At 30.9% G+C, this 17,397-nt stretch overlaps 1 protein-coding gene across 3 annotated transcripts in view; it reads right to left on the bottom strand.

Moving 5' to 3' along the window:
• The window catches only part of LOC124414529, a 132,420-nt gene that overhangs the window by 79,905 nt on the left and 35,118 nt on the right, over positions 1–17,397 (bottom strand). For all 3 annotated transcript variants that reach the window (XM_046895491.1, XM_046895489.1, XM_046895490.1), the window contains exon 7: positions 16,515–16,557. In XM_046895491.1, coding sequence (XP_046751447.1) covers positions 16,515–16,557 — 43 coding nt within the window. The remainder of the gene's footprint in view (positions 1–16,514; positions 16,558–17,397) is intronic.

The following is a 17,397-nucleotide window of genomic DNA, read 5'->3' as shown; positions in this document are numbered from 1 at the left end:
TTCTTTCTTTCTTTCTTTTTTTTTTTTTCTTACCTAGTTATACTAAAATTATAGTTTCAAATGACGAAAACAGAATGCCGTACAATTTTTAGATATTAATAATAATAATATTTAGAAATGCCTGATAACGATTTTCCTATTTTCCAGAAAAATAATGAAGAACGGAAAAAATAGATTTTCCTCTATAAAAAAAATGATTCACAAAAGGCGATTTCGAGTTAATGATTGAAAATTAAAATACACGTTGATACAATTTTTATCGAAGTGTCGAGAATATTTCTTTTGTTTTTCCTTTTCTTTTCATGTACCAGCCAAAGCCGCCAAAATTTTTCGTTACGTGCGAGTTTGTGTTTTTCCGCGTAAGAGGGGGAAAAAAATAAAAGGAAAAGAAATTTGGTTACGACAACTCACGTCCATAGATTGTCAATCGCATTTTTTTTCGCAGTGATTGAAACAATTTCAATCACAATTCTAAATCCAAATATTTGCGTATTTCGAATTTAAAATTAAATTTCTTAAGACTCTTCCTTCTGTAGTGTAATAATAATAATAATAATAATAATAATAAAAACAAAAACAAACAAAAAAGTAACCATCAATTTTTCTCTCCGTTTTTCGTTCATATCTTAAAGAAATTTCAACGAAGAAAAATAATTTTCAATTAACAGAGAGAAAAAAAGTATCGTTGCAAAAATTTTTGGCGAAGAAATTTCACAAGTTTCTGATCAGATAAAGAAACAAAACGAAAAAAAACCCCCAAAAAAAAATAAAAATCAGCGCACTGGTGACTTGCAATATGGCAAATAAAGTGGCTCCAGTGATTGTGTGGCAGGAAAACCATTTGCGAAAATTGGCACGCGATCGAGAGCCCGCGATGTATGTACAATGTACATACATATATATATACACATATGTAAAGGCATGTATGTATATTATTGTCTATATACATAGCCTGAGATCGTCGGCATGTCCGGACAATCGGATTCTAGATATAATCCAATAGGATTTTTGATTACATGTAACACCGTTTTGCCTGTGTATGCATGGAAAAGAATTTCGATACGCATACTCTGCAGGCATAAATATATGGGGTATTCCACGCCAACTCGACGAGTGTGTGATCCCAACCATCTCAAAATCGTTTTATATTTTTTTTTCTAACATTCTACTCGGTGAAAAAAGCGATCTGAATTTTTTCTGAATTTTTTTATTGAACCGTTTATTTTTTATAAATATTTGAAGTCGATTGCGAATGCCCATTTTTTTAAATCTGAAAAAAAAAAAAACTCTCAAAAATCCAGTGAATGACACAAAACAATCCCCCGTTTAAGGAAAATGCGGGCCGAATTTTTTTTCTACTTTTTTATCACCTGATTCGGAATTTTGAAATTTTTAAACCCAAAATTATCTTTTTAGTAACTAGAATGGCGAGTTGTCGAATTGGTGAAACCGAAGATTTGCAAGCGGATTATTAACCCTTTTTTGATCCTGTGTTAATTTTGGGTTTAAAACTTTCAATTTTCCAAATCAGGTGATTACAAAAATGATAGAAAAAAAATTCGGCCAACGTTTTCCTTAACCGGGGTTGTTTCGTGTCGTTCGAGAAAATTCAGGTCGAGTTTTTTACCGAACAGAATGTTAGAAAAAAAAAATATGAAATGATTTTCAGATGGTCGGGGTTTAACACTGGTCGAATTGGCGTGGAATACCCCATATACACATATGTTTATATCCATATATACAGAGAGTCGATGCGAGGAGTGAAGAATAACCGATAGTTTTCAATTAAACGAAGATGCGATAGGTAGACCCTCTATATGTACAAGCAATTCCTGTGCATCAGGCTTTCATTACGACAAAACAAAAAGTGGAAGGAAAAATATAAAAAAAAAAAAAAAAACAGGAACGACCCAGATTAGAATGGAAGAATTTAATCCGTCCACTTTAAAATGAAAGTATTCACTCGAAACAGCTTCGCTTGAATGAGGAATCAATTTTTTGACGATTTCCATATGTTTTCGAAATGTCGCAAAATTTGAATTGTTTTTTTTTTTTTTTTTTTCAAACAATTAATTCTAAAAATTTAATAGCGACAATCGATTTGTCGGATAATTTTAACGCTGTTTAAAGTTGATTATTACAATACAATGTATATATAGTCAAGGAAACGTATGACGTCAAAAAATTGTTCGATTCCGTTGTAATAATTACACTTTTACACAATCCTGTATAATCATGTATATAAATTCTTCCTGCGTACTTGTAAAAGAGAGGAAAAAAAAAAACAATAATAATTCCTTTCCTCGAGTTTACGGTGTGTTTTGAAAATTTTTATACCTCTAAGGATTCGAGAGAATAATGAGGAAAAAAAAAAAAAAGAAAAAAAGAATTGAGCTGAAGCGAATGTAGAAGAAGAGAAAAAATTACGCGAAACTGTCGCGAGCATTTGAATCGTGAATTTGGCTTACAGTATTAAACAGAAAGAGGAGAGAAATATTTGAAGAAAGTCTTCCGATGAGAAATAAGACTTTGGAAAAAGAATCGGAAGGAAATATACGTGGCAAAAAAGAAACAATTTGAATCTTTTTCTGAAACAACAGCGTGGTTTCATTTTCGAAACGGTTTCTTTCATCCGGAGAAAGATTTCAAAAGAAAAAAAAAAAATGAACAAACGACAAATTCTGGGGCTTTGCTGCTGCTGCTGCTACTTACTTTTGCTTACGCAGATTTTATACTTGAAACGCAAATAATTTCAATCCAACCCACTCGATTAGGATGTATGTATATACGATAAGCGAGCGTAAAGATAGATGGACGTTGTGCGTAAAACAAAAAACAAAAGGAGAAAAAAAGAGAACATTAAAAAAAATATATGTAAAAAAAAAAATAGCCAACGTCTTGAATATTTTAAAAAATATTAAAGAAATATTTGAGACGGTATATTTTTTTCTATTCAATGTTATATGTACGTATAATGATACCGATATATCGGTATTGAAATTCTAATCGATACTGTGTAAAAGATTTCTTCGCAAAGTTTCCCCCCCCCCCCCCCCCCCAAAATCCAAGCAGGACAAGAAAATGAACGGTGAAAATTTATCTAAAGTACGAATTTGGAAAAATCGGTTAAAATTTTAATCAATACCGTGCAAAAGTTTCTTGGAAAGGTTTTTTTTTTTTTTTTTTTTTTTTTTTTTTTTTTTTTTTTTTTTTTTTTTTTTTTTCTACTCGTCTCCAAAATCCAAATAGAACAGTGGAGCGAAGCGTGAAAATTTATTTAAAGTACGATTAATTATATCATGTGCAGATTAGAATAAGAAAAAAGAAAAAAAAGAAGATGGAATAAAAATTTGGCCAACATTTACTTGTCAAAGGAACTTTTACTTTTCCCAACATCTCGGGGCAACGGATGCAGCGTTATTTTCAACATCAAAGCGAACGAGAAGCTTCGACGCTGTGATAAATAATTGCATATTTTGCTAAGAAAAATGAATATATGTATATATATATATATATATATATATATATATCCACGATAAAAATATAACCGAGGGATATTCACGTGGATGTTATACATTGTTTATATAATATAGGTACTGTTGGGGATCGGAAGAAGTGAAACGAATTATAGAATACATTCCAAGTTCAATAGAACTGTAATAACATTTCTGTTTCTGACATATTAACCGTTCACATTTGACGAAAGGTATATAGAATTGAAAGTCGAGAGTGGCTTTTACGGATTTTTAAGAGTAAAATTCTCAACGTCTAACTAGATTTAAAAAATATATATATATATATATATACTTCGTTGCCGTTTCGTTGTATCTTTCTTGAATATCGAATAATCATAAAGCCAGAAGAGAAAATTGAAAATCCGCCTTTCTTTTGTCGTTCAATTTACGACGTAAGGGCATTATAATAAAATATTGAAAACAATAAATGTGGGTATACAAATTGAAACGTAGCCTCGAACGAAAATTTCGTAACAACAAGTCGAAATCACGAAGATAGAAAAAAGAAAAAAATAAAAAGATTATCAAGGAAATTAGTCTTCATTTTACAATTAAAATGATGAAGTTGAAAAAAAAATAATACGTTGACAAAATTGCTTATTTTTCAAAAAAAAAATTATCTAAAATTGGACAAAGTTTTCAAATAATTCCATGTATGAAAAATCGCAAATCAGTTTCTATATTCTCGAGAAGAAACGATTAAAACAATCAAAAAAATTCCTTTTCATCTCTCGATTCAACAATTTTTTTTTTTCCTTCTCATTGACCCCCGTTTTTATTTTTTCTTCCTAATGCGGCGGTAAAAAATACGTGACGACTATCGCGATTAGAATGAGAAAAAAATTAGCAAACCGAAGAATAGGATTAAAAACTGCTGTAAATGGTTATGACCGAGAATTGAAAAAAAAAAGAAAACCAAAAATACTTGTTTTTCTGTTTTTTCCTTCACAGCGAAGTTATTCATAGCTGTGACGTTAGTTTTGTTACAAAAAAAAAAAATAAAAAAAAAATAAAAAAAAAAGAAATCTAAATCGAACGAGTATCTTTTCCGTACCTGCAATTTTTCTTTCGCGCATTCGCCGCCAGAGAGCTTCGACTTTTCGCATCGGCCAATTGCCGCCCTTCGCGCTAAAGCTGCGAAAGAATTTATACTCCTTGACCTGCGACATCCTTCGGCTTCCGCTTCCGTTCGTTCCGTTGCCATTTCCGTTGCCCGAATTTTCCGAAGTTCCGGTTGACCCGGCGCATTGAGATTCGAGAGAAGCAGCCGCCATGATTTTATTCTTTCTCGCTTTTTTTTTTTTCAAACTTATTTCTTTATTTTTTTGTTTGTTTTTTTCTTTATCGTGTTTAACAATATCACTAACCACTTTAATTAATTAATTAATTAATTAATTAATTAAATCACCGTCTTTCGACGCGTCGAATATTTTTCTTTTTCATTATTTTTGGGAAATTTGTCACGACGCACGACTCATGGAATGATTATAGATAATATAATTATGAAAACAGAAAAAACAGCGTTATATTTTTATTGTTATTCGATTCAATTCGATTCCCATCCTCCCACACAATTCTTACGTAATATATAATGAAATGACAAACTCTCGATATCGGAATTGTATTGCGATTCCAATATCGTTCAACGTCATCGACGAACTACTGCACTGGAGTTTTTCGACGCAATAATATTGCATTACATTCGCAATATTGTACCCAACAGTACTTCCATTTTCCTCATCTCCGCATTTCACTTGAAATTCATTATTATTCCCATCCCACTTTCCCCGAGTATTTCCCCGTCTCTAACGACGATTTTTCTTTCTTCAACTTTCTGTTTTCTTTTCTTCCTCGTCGCTCGCTTTTCATACGGATTCTTCCTTCACGCTCTTTGATTACTTCGTTATAATTTCTATTTATTTGTTGTTTGCTTCTTTTGTTTTTTATTCTTTTTGTAAATTGGTATTTTTTTTTTTTTTTTTTTTTCTAGAAAGTAACTCTCAACAAAGTTAAAGGAAAAAATGAATTGACGTCAGATGTTTTTACAAATGTTTTCGATACGATACGATCTTCTTGTTTCTTTCCCCTTTTTTTAACACATCTACTTAGTTTCGTTTATTTGTTTTTTAGTTTTTGTTTTTTCCTCTCCTTTATTAACAAACAGTTTTTTATCTTTCGATTAAGCGTCACACAAGGATTTCCTTATCGTTAAACAATAGATATACAAAAATCTCAACCGTCTTATATCCTTATTATTGTTATTATTGTCATTATTATTTTCGATTTAAAAGTAACCAAATTTCACAGCCTTTTTTCCAATACAACTCTTCAACGCTGAATTTCTCACGATTTCTCTAATATCTGCGCAAAGTTCGAGAATAAAAAAAAAAAGAAATTTTAAGAAAAAAAAAAAAAAATACTCATCGACAATATCGTCAAAATTCGAACAAGCGAATAAGAAATAAAATTAATTCTTCTCCTCGGAGAAAGAGAGAGAGAGAGAGAGAGAGAGAGAGAGAAAAGAAAAAATAAAAGAAAATCGTCAGAATCGTTGCAATTTGAAAAAAATTATAATTTTTTTTTTGTGGTTTTTCAAATCTCTTTTTCTTCGTATATCGTGTCCACGGTTGAGAAAAAAAAAAAAAAAAAAAAAGGTAAGAAGAAGAAAATGATGATGATGAGAAAAAAAAACGGAAAAAAAAAAATTTGCCCAAGATTCGTTGGAATCGCAAAAATTCGATATTATTATTATTTTATTTATCGATTGTTGCGATCTGCGCGTGTATTTGTATAAGTATTATACGCGTGTGTAAGACGCGACTAATAATCTTTCGCGAGGTTGGCGGTGGGATTAAATTTTTTGGCGGGAAAAACAGTTTACCTATAAATCCCGTAGCATCTGGCCGCAAAACGCCTCGGACCATCGTGCAACGTGTTTACTTCCCGACTGGCGGGCAAATCTTCGTTGGAAAAAAAATAGCCGAGGTCATAGTTTCTCAGTATATATATATATATACATAATATATGAATGTATATAGGTATGTATGCGTATATATTGTGTGTATATATGATTATTTCTCAAAAGTAATCGAGGCGCGAAGCCGTTGCCTCGGGGATAAAATAAATATATCATCTAATATCGAGGCAGAAATGGAGAGAAAAAAAGATAAGGAGGTAAGAAAAAATTTTTACCGAAAGAGAATTTGTTTGAAAAATTTTTTTATCGTAAAATTTTGTGATTCTGTATATTTGGTAGTTTTTGCAAATATTTGGGGTGGGGGGAGGGGTGGTTTAGAGTCGTAAATTTGAAAATTTGAATTTTATTTTATCGCTAGATTTGAAGTAAAGAAATTAAACTTTAATGAAACAGCAAAGTTTCGAAATACAAAAATTCAAGTTACGATTTAGCAAAGTTTGAAAAAATTAAGTTCCGATAGAAGAAAATTTCGAAAATTCAAATACACAAAGAAAGATCAAAATGGTGGAATTTTTCACCAATCCAAAGATTCACGGAAGTGAAAATTCTGGATCATCGGAATTTCGATGTTTCAAAAATTTTCAAATTTTTTCATTTTTCATTCCAACCGCTGTTGTTTCGCAAAAATTTTATTTCTATTTACTCAAAGTTTCGCCGGCAAAAAATATTCGGAATTCAATGTTTCCGAAACACTTAAAATTCGCAATTTCAACCCCGTTCCATCGTCGCGTGCGAAACAGATTTTCACCATAGAATTTTCCTCAGATTTTTCTCAACGTAAGAACCGCTAATGCAGGATTGAATTGATGGTCTGGCTCTTGGGAATTGCAAAGCTCTCGTAATACGGCCAGGAAGGCCTGCAAGATTCATGGCTAATACAACGGAGTAAAACTCGTCGCCGATAGTTTCGCGAAAAAAATATCATCAGTATAACCAAATACCAAAGAAATAATTTCTTTTCGCAAAGAGAAAACTGAAGGTCATTATTTTTTTCTCTCTCTTTTCCTCTCTCTCTCTACGATATAATTCGCACAAAGATTATTGAAGGTGAAAAAAAAAAAAAAAAAAGAAAAAATGTAGCAAAAAGATATTCAAATTTTTTTTTTTTTTTTCTTTTGTAAACGAGATGGGCAATAAAGCCATCAATTGTGCTGCGGAGTTGTTATTAAGAAGATGAAAACGAAAAGGAATAAGAGGGGGAAGTAAGAGAAGGCAAAAGAGGATGAGAATTGCTCAACTATACACGAATATTCCCGTTTTATTAGATTCCGACAAGAGCAAATAAACGAAAAGTTCCCCCGCCTTCGAAACGCCGCCGTTCTTTTTTATCTCTCACATGTTGCTTCACGCACAGTGTTTTATAATACGCTGGAAAAAAATTTTCAAGATCGCGATCGCGTAGAGAAAATTACTTTTTGTTTCTTAGTTTGTTTTTTCTCTTTCCTTTTCTCCTTTTTTTTTTTTTTTTCTTTTTCTGTTTTATAAAACATACAATTACACCAACTACACGGTTCTAGAGAATATTCTCGTTTCTTTTTTTTATTTTCTTTCTTACTTTTATTGGTATTCTTTTTTTTTTTTTTTTAAGTGACAATTAGCAATAAGAATAATAATGAGATGGGATCAAAAAAAAAAAAATGTCTGATTGTAAAAAAATTTCCGATGATTTCTCACAGCTCCAAGGAATATTTGAATCATAATTTTTTACGGTAATTGTTTTATTTCATAGAATTCACCAGTCACTGTAATTTAAATTGTAAATATTCCTCGTAAATTTTTGAGAAAAACTAAACGTTAAACGCGTTATAAACATCGAGAATAATAATATTAGCTTTTTAAATTTATTCCACTTTCAAGCTGCATGCAGCGTGAGATTTGGTATATTAGAAAAATTGAATACGGGCAAAAAGCGAGAAGAAAAATTAAGAAAAAATCCTCCGACGAATGACGACGTAACGATAATAGTTACAATTACGTTTAACGTGACTCTGGATTTCTTTTCTTTTTTCTTTTTTTTTTTTCCTCGACATTTTTTACACTCATCGAAAAACAACGACTTTCTATTGTTCTCAAAAAGATAACAACAATCACGTTAAATAAAAAATTGCGATTTAACAATAATACAATATTATACCGATAAAATCTGATTACCCGCTAAATTAGATCACGCAAAAGTCAATTATAAATTCGCCTCATATACATATATCTACAATCTAACCGTTAGAATCTTGATTGACGCGAACAGAAACCGTATTCTAAAGCATTTAATTACAATTTACATTCGTTACCTACATTTGAATACATGTGTACATATAATACGAAATATATGTAGATATAGAACGGTGCGTAATGAATGAGTCAGAGGTTGAAATTGAAATTTAATGTTTGTATGAATGTAAGAATTGCGATAAATTTCTTCGCCGAGTAAAGAAAGAAAAAATTTTAAAAGCAAGAAAAAGCAAATGCCAATATTCAAATCATTATGAAAAAAAAAAAATTCTCTTTTGTATTTTTACACATTTTCATAAATTCTAATTTGAGAAAAGTCAGTCGGCGGCGGCGGCGGGGGGGGGGGATAAATAAAATAAAAAAAATTGTCAGAAGTCAGATTTTAATACGAGTTTGGGGGTAAAAAAAAAAAAAAAACAATTTGTACAAATAGAAAAACAAAAAAAGAAGAATCGCACCTTGACCGCATTTTTTCTCAACGTTCGATATTATACTTAAGATCAATGCGTATAATGTATCAATTGTACACACATGAATAAATAAAATAATCTCAGTTTTATCTAACGTACGGTAAATATCTTTGTTAAACTTGATACTTTTAGAAGAATTTATGTCTGTCTGCGGTAGTTTTTTTTTTTTTTTTTTTTTTTTTTGTTTTTTAAATGTTCTCTCTCTCTCTCGCTTTCTTTATAATTTTCCCTTTGGTTTATATATACATATATATATACATATTTAATCTTGATTCACGTATATTACTTCTTTCTCTTTCTCTTTTTGTTTCGTTTTTTTTTTTTTTTTTTTCGTTCATTTCATTTGTACTTTGTAGTTACACACACTTTTTTCTTTATTCCATTTACGGCCGACGAATATTTGTTTAACATTAACGATATCACAATATTGTATATTATATATATATATATATATGTATGTATATAAGCGTATACAGGATAAAAAAATTTAACCTCCTGATCGCGGATACGACATTAACAATAACAATAACAACAACAACAATAATAATAATAATAATAATAATACGATATTATAACGATAAATTTTCATCAAAGATATGTATTTCATTTTTATTCTTCTCCACACCCGATTTCACACGCATCGTCAACGAACAACAACCGCAATATTGTAAAAAAAAAAAAAAAAACGAAACGCGAATTATATAATTTTTTTCGAAACGAGATGAAAAAAAAAATAAAAAGAAAAAAAGAAATCACCATCATCAATTCAGAGAATTTCAAAAATCTTCACTACTCTCTTCTCCTCTATTCTCATTCTCATTCCTTTTCCGTGTATCTTCGATTATCGGTAAAAAAAAAAAAAAAAAAAAAAATTGGTTTTAGGATAAAAAAAAATTTTTTTTTTTATCTTTCACGATTTCATTGCACTAATATAATTCTAATTCAGTCGTTATTCTATTTTTTTTTTTTTTTTTCTTTAACCACGAATGAATCGTACGTTAACGAAAAAGGTAGAGAAAAAAAAAACAAAAAAACAAAAAACAAAAACAAAAAAAAAGAAACAAACGAGAGAAGAACAAAAAAAAAATTCTATCAATTATCACGATAATATAACGATCGTGGATATATACGCATGACGCATGACGCATGAATAATCAAATAACGAAGACACGATACCCGGAAATATAATCGCTTTATCAGTTTTTGTAATTGTGCATGTTGTTAATAAACGCGCGAAAATCCGGGGTTATCGCGAACGACGCTGCACGTAGACTGGGCGAAGGCGTCGCGACGCCTCTGATTGCCAACGCCGTGCCGGAGGAACCGACGATCACTGCTGCCATATAGAAATCGCGCGCACGGCGCCAAAACCTTCGCAAGGCGCAGGCGTCCGAAATCCTTATCGCTGCGTGGCGTCTATATATATATGTATGTATATTAGTATGATATATAGGATAACGTATCAAGATCACGGTAAAAGTTGAAGATACTAAAAAAAAAAAAAAAAGGAAAGAAAGAAAAAAAAAATAAAGATCAATTTGGAGAAACGACGATGAATACGAATTTTAATACATATTGAAGTTTGAAATTTTCAAAAGTTCCCGATTCCGAATTATTTTGCTGGCGAAACTTGGAAGTTGAATGAAAAAGAAATCAAACCCTGATGAAACGGTAAGTAAAGTTTGAGAATGTGATCGGAAAGTCGACGACAGTTCAAATTTCCGAATCGTAAAATTTTGAAAAATTCAAGTTACGATTTAGCAAAGTTACCAAACGTTGCGTAAAAAGTTTCGATAGACAGATGAAAATTCGTTAACATTCGAATCCTTGATAATTCGTCAATATTTTATATCTTTGCTTCAAGTTTTGCAGACAAAAACAAAAATCGGAACCAACCGCTTTTGGAACTTTTCAAATTCGGAATTTCAACCCCGCCCCACATCGAAATATATCATACAGCAAATTTGAAGAAGAAGAATGGAAAGTTTTTTTTATGTACGGGTTTACTTTTTTCTTCTTTTTTTTTTTACTATTCATTTTCAAATTTCATATTTATCAAAATTTAACAAAATTCTAATCTATCTTGCAGGTTTGAATTATTATCGCATTCGTTATAAGCGTTTGAAGAGGAAAAGAAGTGAAAAAATTTGATAAAAATCAAAACGAGCAACGTGGAATTCAATTTGAAGACGCGTCTGATCAATCGAATGTTCTTTTTTTCTTCTTTTTTTATATATATATATGTATATATATATATACTGTTCAAAATTCGTGGTACGTTATTTCGATCGTTTCTTTTCGTTTCGCGTGTTTATAATAATTAATGAGAAACGACAAAACAAGAATATTAAACATTTCGCAAATTATCGATTTTATTTTCATCATTCGTTTACTTATTTATTTCACATAATGATTATTATTACTATTATTATTGAATTTCATTTTTGTTATCAAAATCTGATAATCAATTCGAATATCGCTCGATCAAAGTGTTCTGCACGTCGTTACGTACATAATTACCCATAATTTCGAAAAAGATACAATTCTTTCCTTCCTTCCTTCCATTTTTTTTTTCCTTCATCAATCCGATTATAAATCATCCACGTGGCAATTGGCACGCACGCGGATTAAAAAAGCTGGTCTAAGAAAAGAGAAAAAAATTTGCCCAACTTATTATGTATCGTACCGATATAACTTTTATACGTACATATATATAAAATATGTACGTAGGGAATATAACACATACATATATGTGTATATATATATATATATATAATATGTAATAACAACGACGATCGTTTGAAGGTTCCTGCGAAGATTTTTGAAATTGAGTGTTTGGAAGAAGAAGAAGAGGAAGAAGAAAAAAAGAAGAAGAGAAGAAAAAAGTTATCTTTCAAATTGCTTGGATATTGACGCCTCGATTATCATAGCACACAGCGATTAACACACACACACACACACATATGATGATGCAAGGTTCATATTCATCGCATATATAATATTAATCGACGCCGTGTATAAAACTAGGAATTTCAAAAATGTGTTTTCATTCGAATTGTTTGGCTGGTCGAGTGTGTGTGTGTGTGTGTGTGTGTTTTCTTATTGTTAGCTTTTTTGTTTTCTTCTTCCACCAAGTTTTCCTTCTAAATACACTCGTCTTGTTTGAAAGTTAGAGGAAGGAGGGCAAAAAAAAAAAAAAAAAAAATTCAACGAAAAAAAAACTCCGAAAAGTGGGAGGAGAAGAAAAAAAAAAAATTTCAAACAAAAAAAAACACACACACACGCACACACACACACACGCACTCCCAACACCGAGAGTTTAAGAAAAGAAGAGAAAAAATAAGCGGCGCTATCAACGGATATTAAAAATAGAAATATTATAACTGTGGCATTATATAACAAGCCGTTCGCGCGTTTTCTGTACATACAGTGGTGTATATATATATACGTATGTATGCAATAATATGTATATTTGTATATACATATGTATATACGTATAAATGTATATATATATATATATATAGGAACGTGAAACGAAAAGCGAACTATAAGAGAAAAAAAAAATTGAAAATAGACGGCCAGGATGAGAATAGACGTGAAAAAAAAAAAAGGGAAAAAAAAAAAATTCAGTCGCGTTTGTTTTGCTGGAAGGAAACAATCAAATATTTACACTTCGTCCGAGCGAGCTGTAAAATTTGACGATAACAAAATAACAAGAAAAAAATAAAAATAAAAAAATAAAAAATAACCAAAAAAAAACAACAAACACAAATAAAAAATAAAAAAAATAAAAATAAAAACACACCGACTGAAGAACAAAACGTAGACGTAGAGAAGAAGAGCGTAAAAAGGATCGTCAAAAATTCGCTCGTTAAATTCGACCCATGCATCGGACACGTGTGCTGTGTGAGTAAAATTTTCACCCACTCTGTGTTTTATTATTATTATTATTATTATTATTGTTGTTGTTGTTTTTGTTGTTGCTGTTTTTCTTGTCGTTATAAGTGTTTGTGTGTGTATGAATTCTTGCACACGTTGCGTTGAAAATCGACTTTCAACACCGACGACGTCTAAACAAAATCCTAGACACAATATATATATATATATAACAACGCCGAAGCGTAGTTTGCCAGAGTTAAAAAAACGCCGATTTTGCGAAATTTTTGCAACGCTTAGTAAAAAACAGTGCGACCTGAAGAACGAAATGAAAAAAAAAGAAGAGAGAGAGAGAGAGAGAGAGAGACGTGAATAAGAAATCATAGAAAAAAGAAAAAAAAAAAAACTTTTATCGCGTGACACTGAGAACAATATCATTTGTTATTCAACGGTTTAATATTACAAGAGTACTTTGGTTATGACGAGTAGAAAAAAAAAAAAAAAATTATTTCCATTTTACGCCCAGAACTGAGCAGATATTTTATTTTTTTCCGGTAGCAAAAAAACAAAACGGAAAAAAAAACAATAAAAAACTATATCCCATACGTATTTATTCTCTCTCAGAGATAAAAAAAAAAAAAAAAAAAAAAAATGGCCAAAGAAAAGTAGCAAATAATAAATTAATAATATATAGAATTATGTATATCTATATTTATAAAATACTGGTGCATAAAGCGAAACGCTGAGAATCGCAAATTGATCGACGCGATCGAGATCGAGGACGATAATCGTCTTCCTCGTCGATCTAAAGGATATAATATAATTACATCTACACGGACAGAATCGAGAATAAAAATCATCGATTGTGGGGGGAGGGGGGGGGGGGGGGGGGGGGGATCAAGATCGATATTATGTTATTATTTAATATCACCGCTGTTTTATACTTAATTTTTTTTTTTTCTCCTTTTTTAAATCACTTCGTTCTCTTTCCAAATGAACGGAAAAAAGAAAACTCATCAAAAAGAAAAGAAAATGAGAAAACAAAAAAAAAAAACAACAGAAGCAGATTATTCATACATCTATATTACAATATGTATATATATATATATATATATATATATATACATATATATTGCATATGAATAATTTCGAGACACGTCTTTTAATTTCCATTTTAATTTTCTCCTCTGCTTCGTTCACTTTAATAAATAAATATATGTATACATATACATATATACACGGAGATATATTTATATACGTAAATATATATATATATATATATATATATGTATATATATATAAGTATTTCTCTTATTCCGTCTCTCAACAGCTGGGATATTTGAAGGAAAAATCAACAAATGCAGGCTACTTTGGCAAGTGTAAGGGAGACGAGAGACGAAGAGAGGAGGAGGTGGAGGAGGAGGAGGAGGAGGAGGAGGAGATGAAACGACCTCGATGGCAAAGCAAGAATAAAGTCACACTGGCTGCAGAGAAAATTTGCGAGACGCGATTTTAAGCCCTCGCGTCAACGGCATGCATTGTATATACATAAATTACAGTATACCTACATATATATATATATATATATATATATATATTGTTCATATATATGTATACGAGAAACCGAACGACAAAAAAAAAAAAAAAAAAAAAAAAAAAAAAAAAAAAAAAAAAAAAAAACAACAACGACGCAAACAAATACAAGTGCAAAAGTCGAAAGCGAAGGGAAAAAATGGAGAGAATCAGAAGAAAAAAAAAAAAAAAAAAAAGAGAAGAAGAAGAAGAAAAAGGCAAATAAAAAAAAAAATAAAAAATTGAAGAAAAACGTGAAAAGCGGTGAGAAAAAAGCAACGGAAGGGAAACAGAAGAAGAGATGAGAAAAAAGGGAAAAGAAAATAACGGTACGAGACGAAATACAGAAAAAAAATGTTAGGCTGCTAACTCGCATTAACCTGTTATTTATACACGCATCTGGTGTACGTATAGCAATACACAACACACACACACACACACACACGTAAGATCGTTGCACGATATACGGCAGATATGGTGAATATAATCTGAGGATAATCGCGGGGGGTGTTTTTTTTTTTTTTTTGAAGAAAATTTGAGGGAAGGGTCAAAGTTTACTTAATTGTCTTTTTTTTTTCTTACCTACGTCTGTGTTTTTTTTCGCCCCCCCCCCCCCCCCCCCCCCCCCCCGCCAACGTATTTCATTTTTTATTACATTTTTCTACCTTCCCTGTCGTTATACAAGCCAAATTCCCTCGTCACGTATTTCGATGTTCGTTTTTTTTTTTTTTTTTTTTTTTCATATGTACTGAGGGAAAGAGGCATGAGAAAAAAGTCCCGAAGTTTTTTTTTTTTCCTTCTCTTTTTTTAATTCAGCTTTTTGCCTTTCACTTTCTTCTTCCACGGGTCTAGAGTCTGGATGGCAAAAAAGAAAAAAATCTACCGAATAACGGGTGACGGGCGGCGAAAATTTATAAAGCTCTCTGATTGTCACGGGTTTTTAGGGGCGAGAGAAAAAAGAGAGAGAGAGAGAGGGAAAGAAAGATAAAGAGAGTGTGAAATTAGATGTGAAATCAAGCGCTGAATGAGAGAGATTAGAAAATACGAGAAAAATAATTAATGATATAAAACTGAAATGCAGTGAAGTGGGGGGGGGGGGGGGGGGGGGGATAGAGAAAACCGTCGGGGAGTGAAAGGTGAGAAAAAAAAATATAGATATATATTTATTAGGGGTGTTTCAAAAAAAAATTATTGACATTTTTACACCGTGGAACCCAGTAAAATTTTTTTTTAAGGTTAAAAGAAAGATTCTGTGAAAAGCTGATCGTTCTACTTTATGTGGAAAATTGCGTTTATTTGATTTTTTACCGTTTTCACAAATTTTTTCGAATTTGTGAAGAAACAGTTAATTATTGGCTGTAGCATTACGAACGCCAATTTCTTTCCTGATATTTATGTTCAATCCATGGATCACGATCCATAACAGAACGATATATCATCGGGGAATCTGATTCTTTTAAATTAAAAATTCATATCGAAAAAACTTTTTAGCGGGAAAAATTGTAGAAAATCGCAAATTTGTTCTATTCCGAAACGTCCTAGCTTTTATATATAATAACAATTGCGAATATGTCAATAGTACGACGATTAAATCTAATGAAATTTTCACTTCTTCCTCAATTGTATTATTTTACAAATGTAAAATGAAGATTGAATTCGAATTGAAAATTTAAATGAAAAATAGCATAAGAATTCTCGAATGCTTGCTAATAAATGTATTCGGTAAAAATCGTCAAAATCAAATAGATAATAAAAGCGCAAAAGATATCTGTTCAGTATTAAAAAAAAAAGTTAACAATTCATAATACATCGTATTATCGCGTACTTATATGTAATAAATTGATAATATTAAACATTATATGGATAAAAACTCACCTGACAAATGACGTTCGGACTGTGATCGAGGCTGCTGGATGACCTGAAAGGAAAAGAAGCAGAAAAACTGTTGAGAAAAAGTACGCTGATAAAAGAGAATTACATTGATAACAAGTAGAATATGGAGAAAAGAAAATCAAATAAATAAATTCGATAAGAAAAAATAATAATAATAATAATAATAATAATAAAAACACAACAACGCGATTTACAGAAATGAAGAAATCACGAAAATCCCTTAATTGGAATTTTAAGTTAACAATAAAAAGTCCGCAAGCTGCTTTGAAAATATTCCGAGTATTTTTGATACACACAAAAATCTGTTGCATATATTTTTCGAATTTTCCAGCTTTAGATTCTTTGTTTTTGTTTTTCTCCTTTTTTTCTTTAGTGTTATATCAATGGAATTCGATGTTTCGTGTTGCAAAAACATTTTTGAGTGTAACTGAATGAATTTTTGTTCGCAAGATATTTTTCGGGTTATTTTTAAAGATTATCTGTAAAGCTTTAATGTGAAGAGAGCAAACGCCTCGTCGGAAAGAATTTCAATACCTTTCAATGGTCTCTCAATCTTCCGTGAAAAAAAATTTCGCAGGAAAATCATTCAAACGCGTGACAGATATCTAAACATTCGCATCCAAAGAGAAAAGACGAAGATAAAGTGGACGAAGCTAGAAGGAGGAAGAGGACCAAAAAGAGATGAAAAGTGAGAAAAGAGGAGAAAATATTCACTGCCAAATTTAATCATTCAACGACAAAAGCGAATATAATTTTTTTTTTTTTTTTTTTTTTTCTACTTCATTTTTCAATGTTTTTGATGTTATATATATATATATATATACCAGAAAATAAAAGAGTCACAGAATATCGAATTTTCAAAAAT

This window comes from Diprion similis, chromosome 14 (assembly GCF_021155765.1).
Source record: "Diprion similis isolate iyDipSimi1 chromosome 14, iyDipSimi1.1, whole genome shotgun sequence".
NCBI lineage: Eukaryota > Metazoa > Arthropoda > Insecta > Hymenoptera > Diprionidae > Diprion > Diprion similis.
The sequence above is the reverse complement of the archived record's forward strand: the minus strand, read 5'-3'. Positions and strand labels throughout refer to the sequence as shown.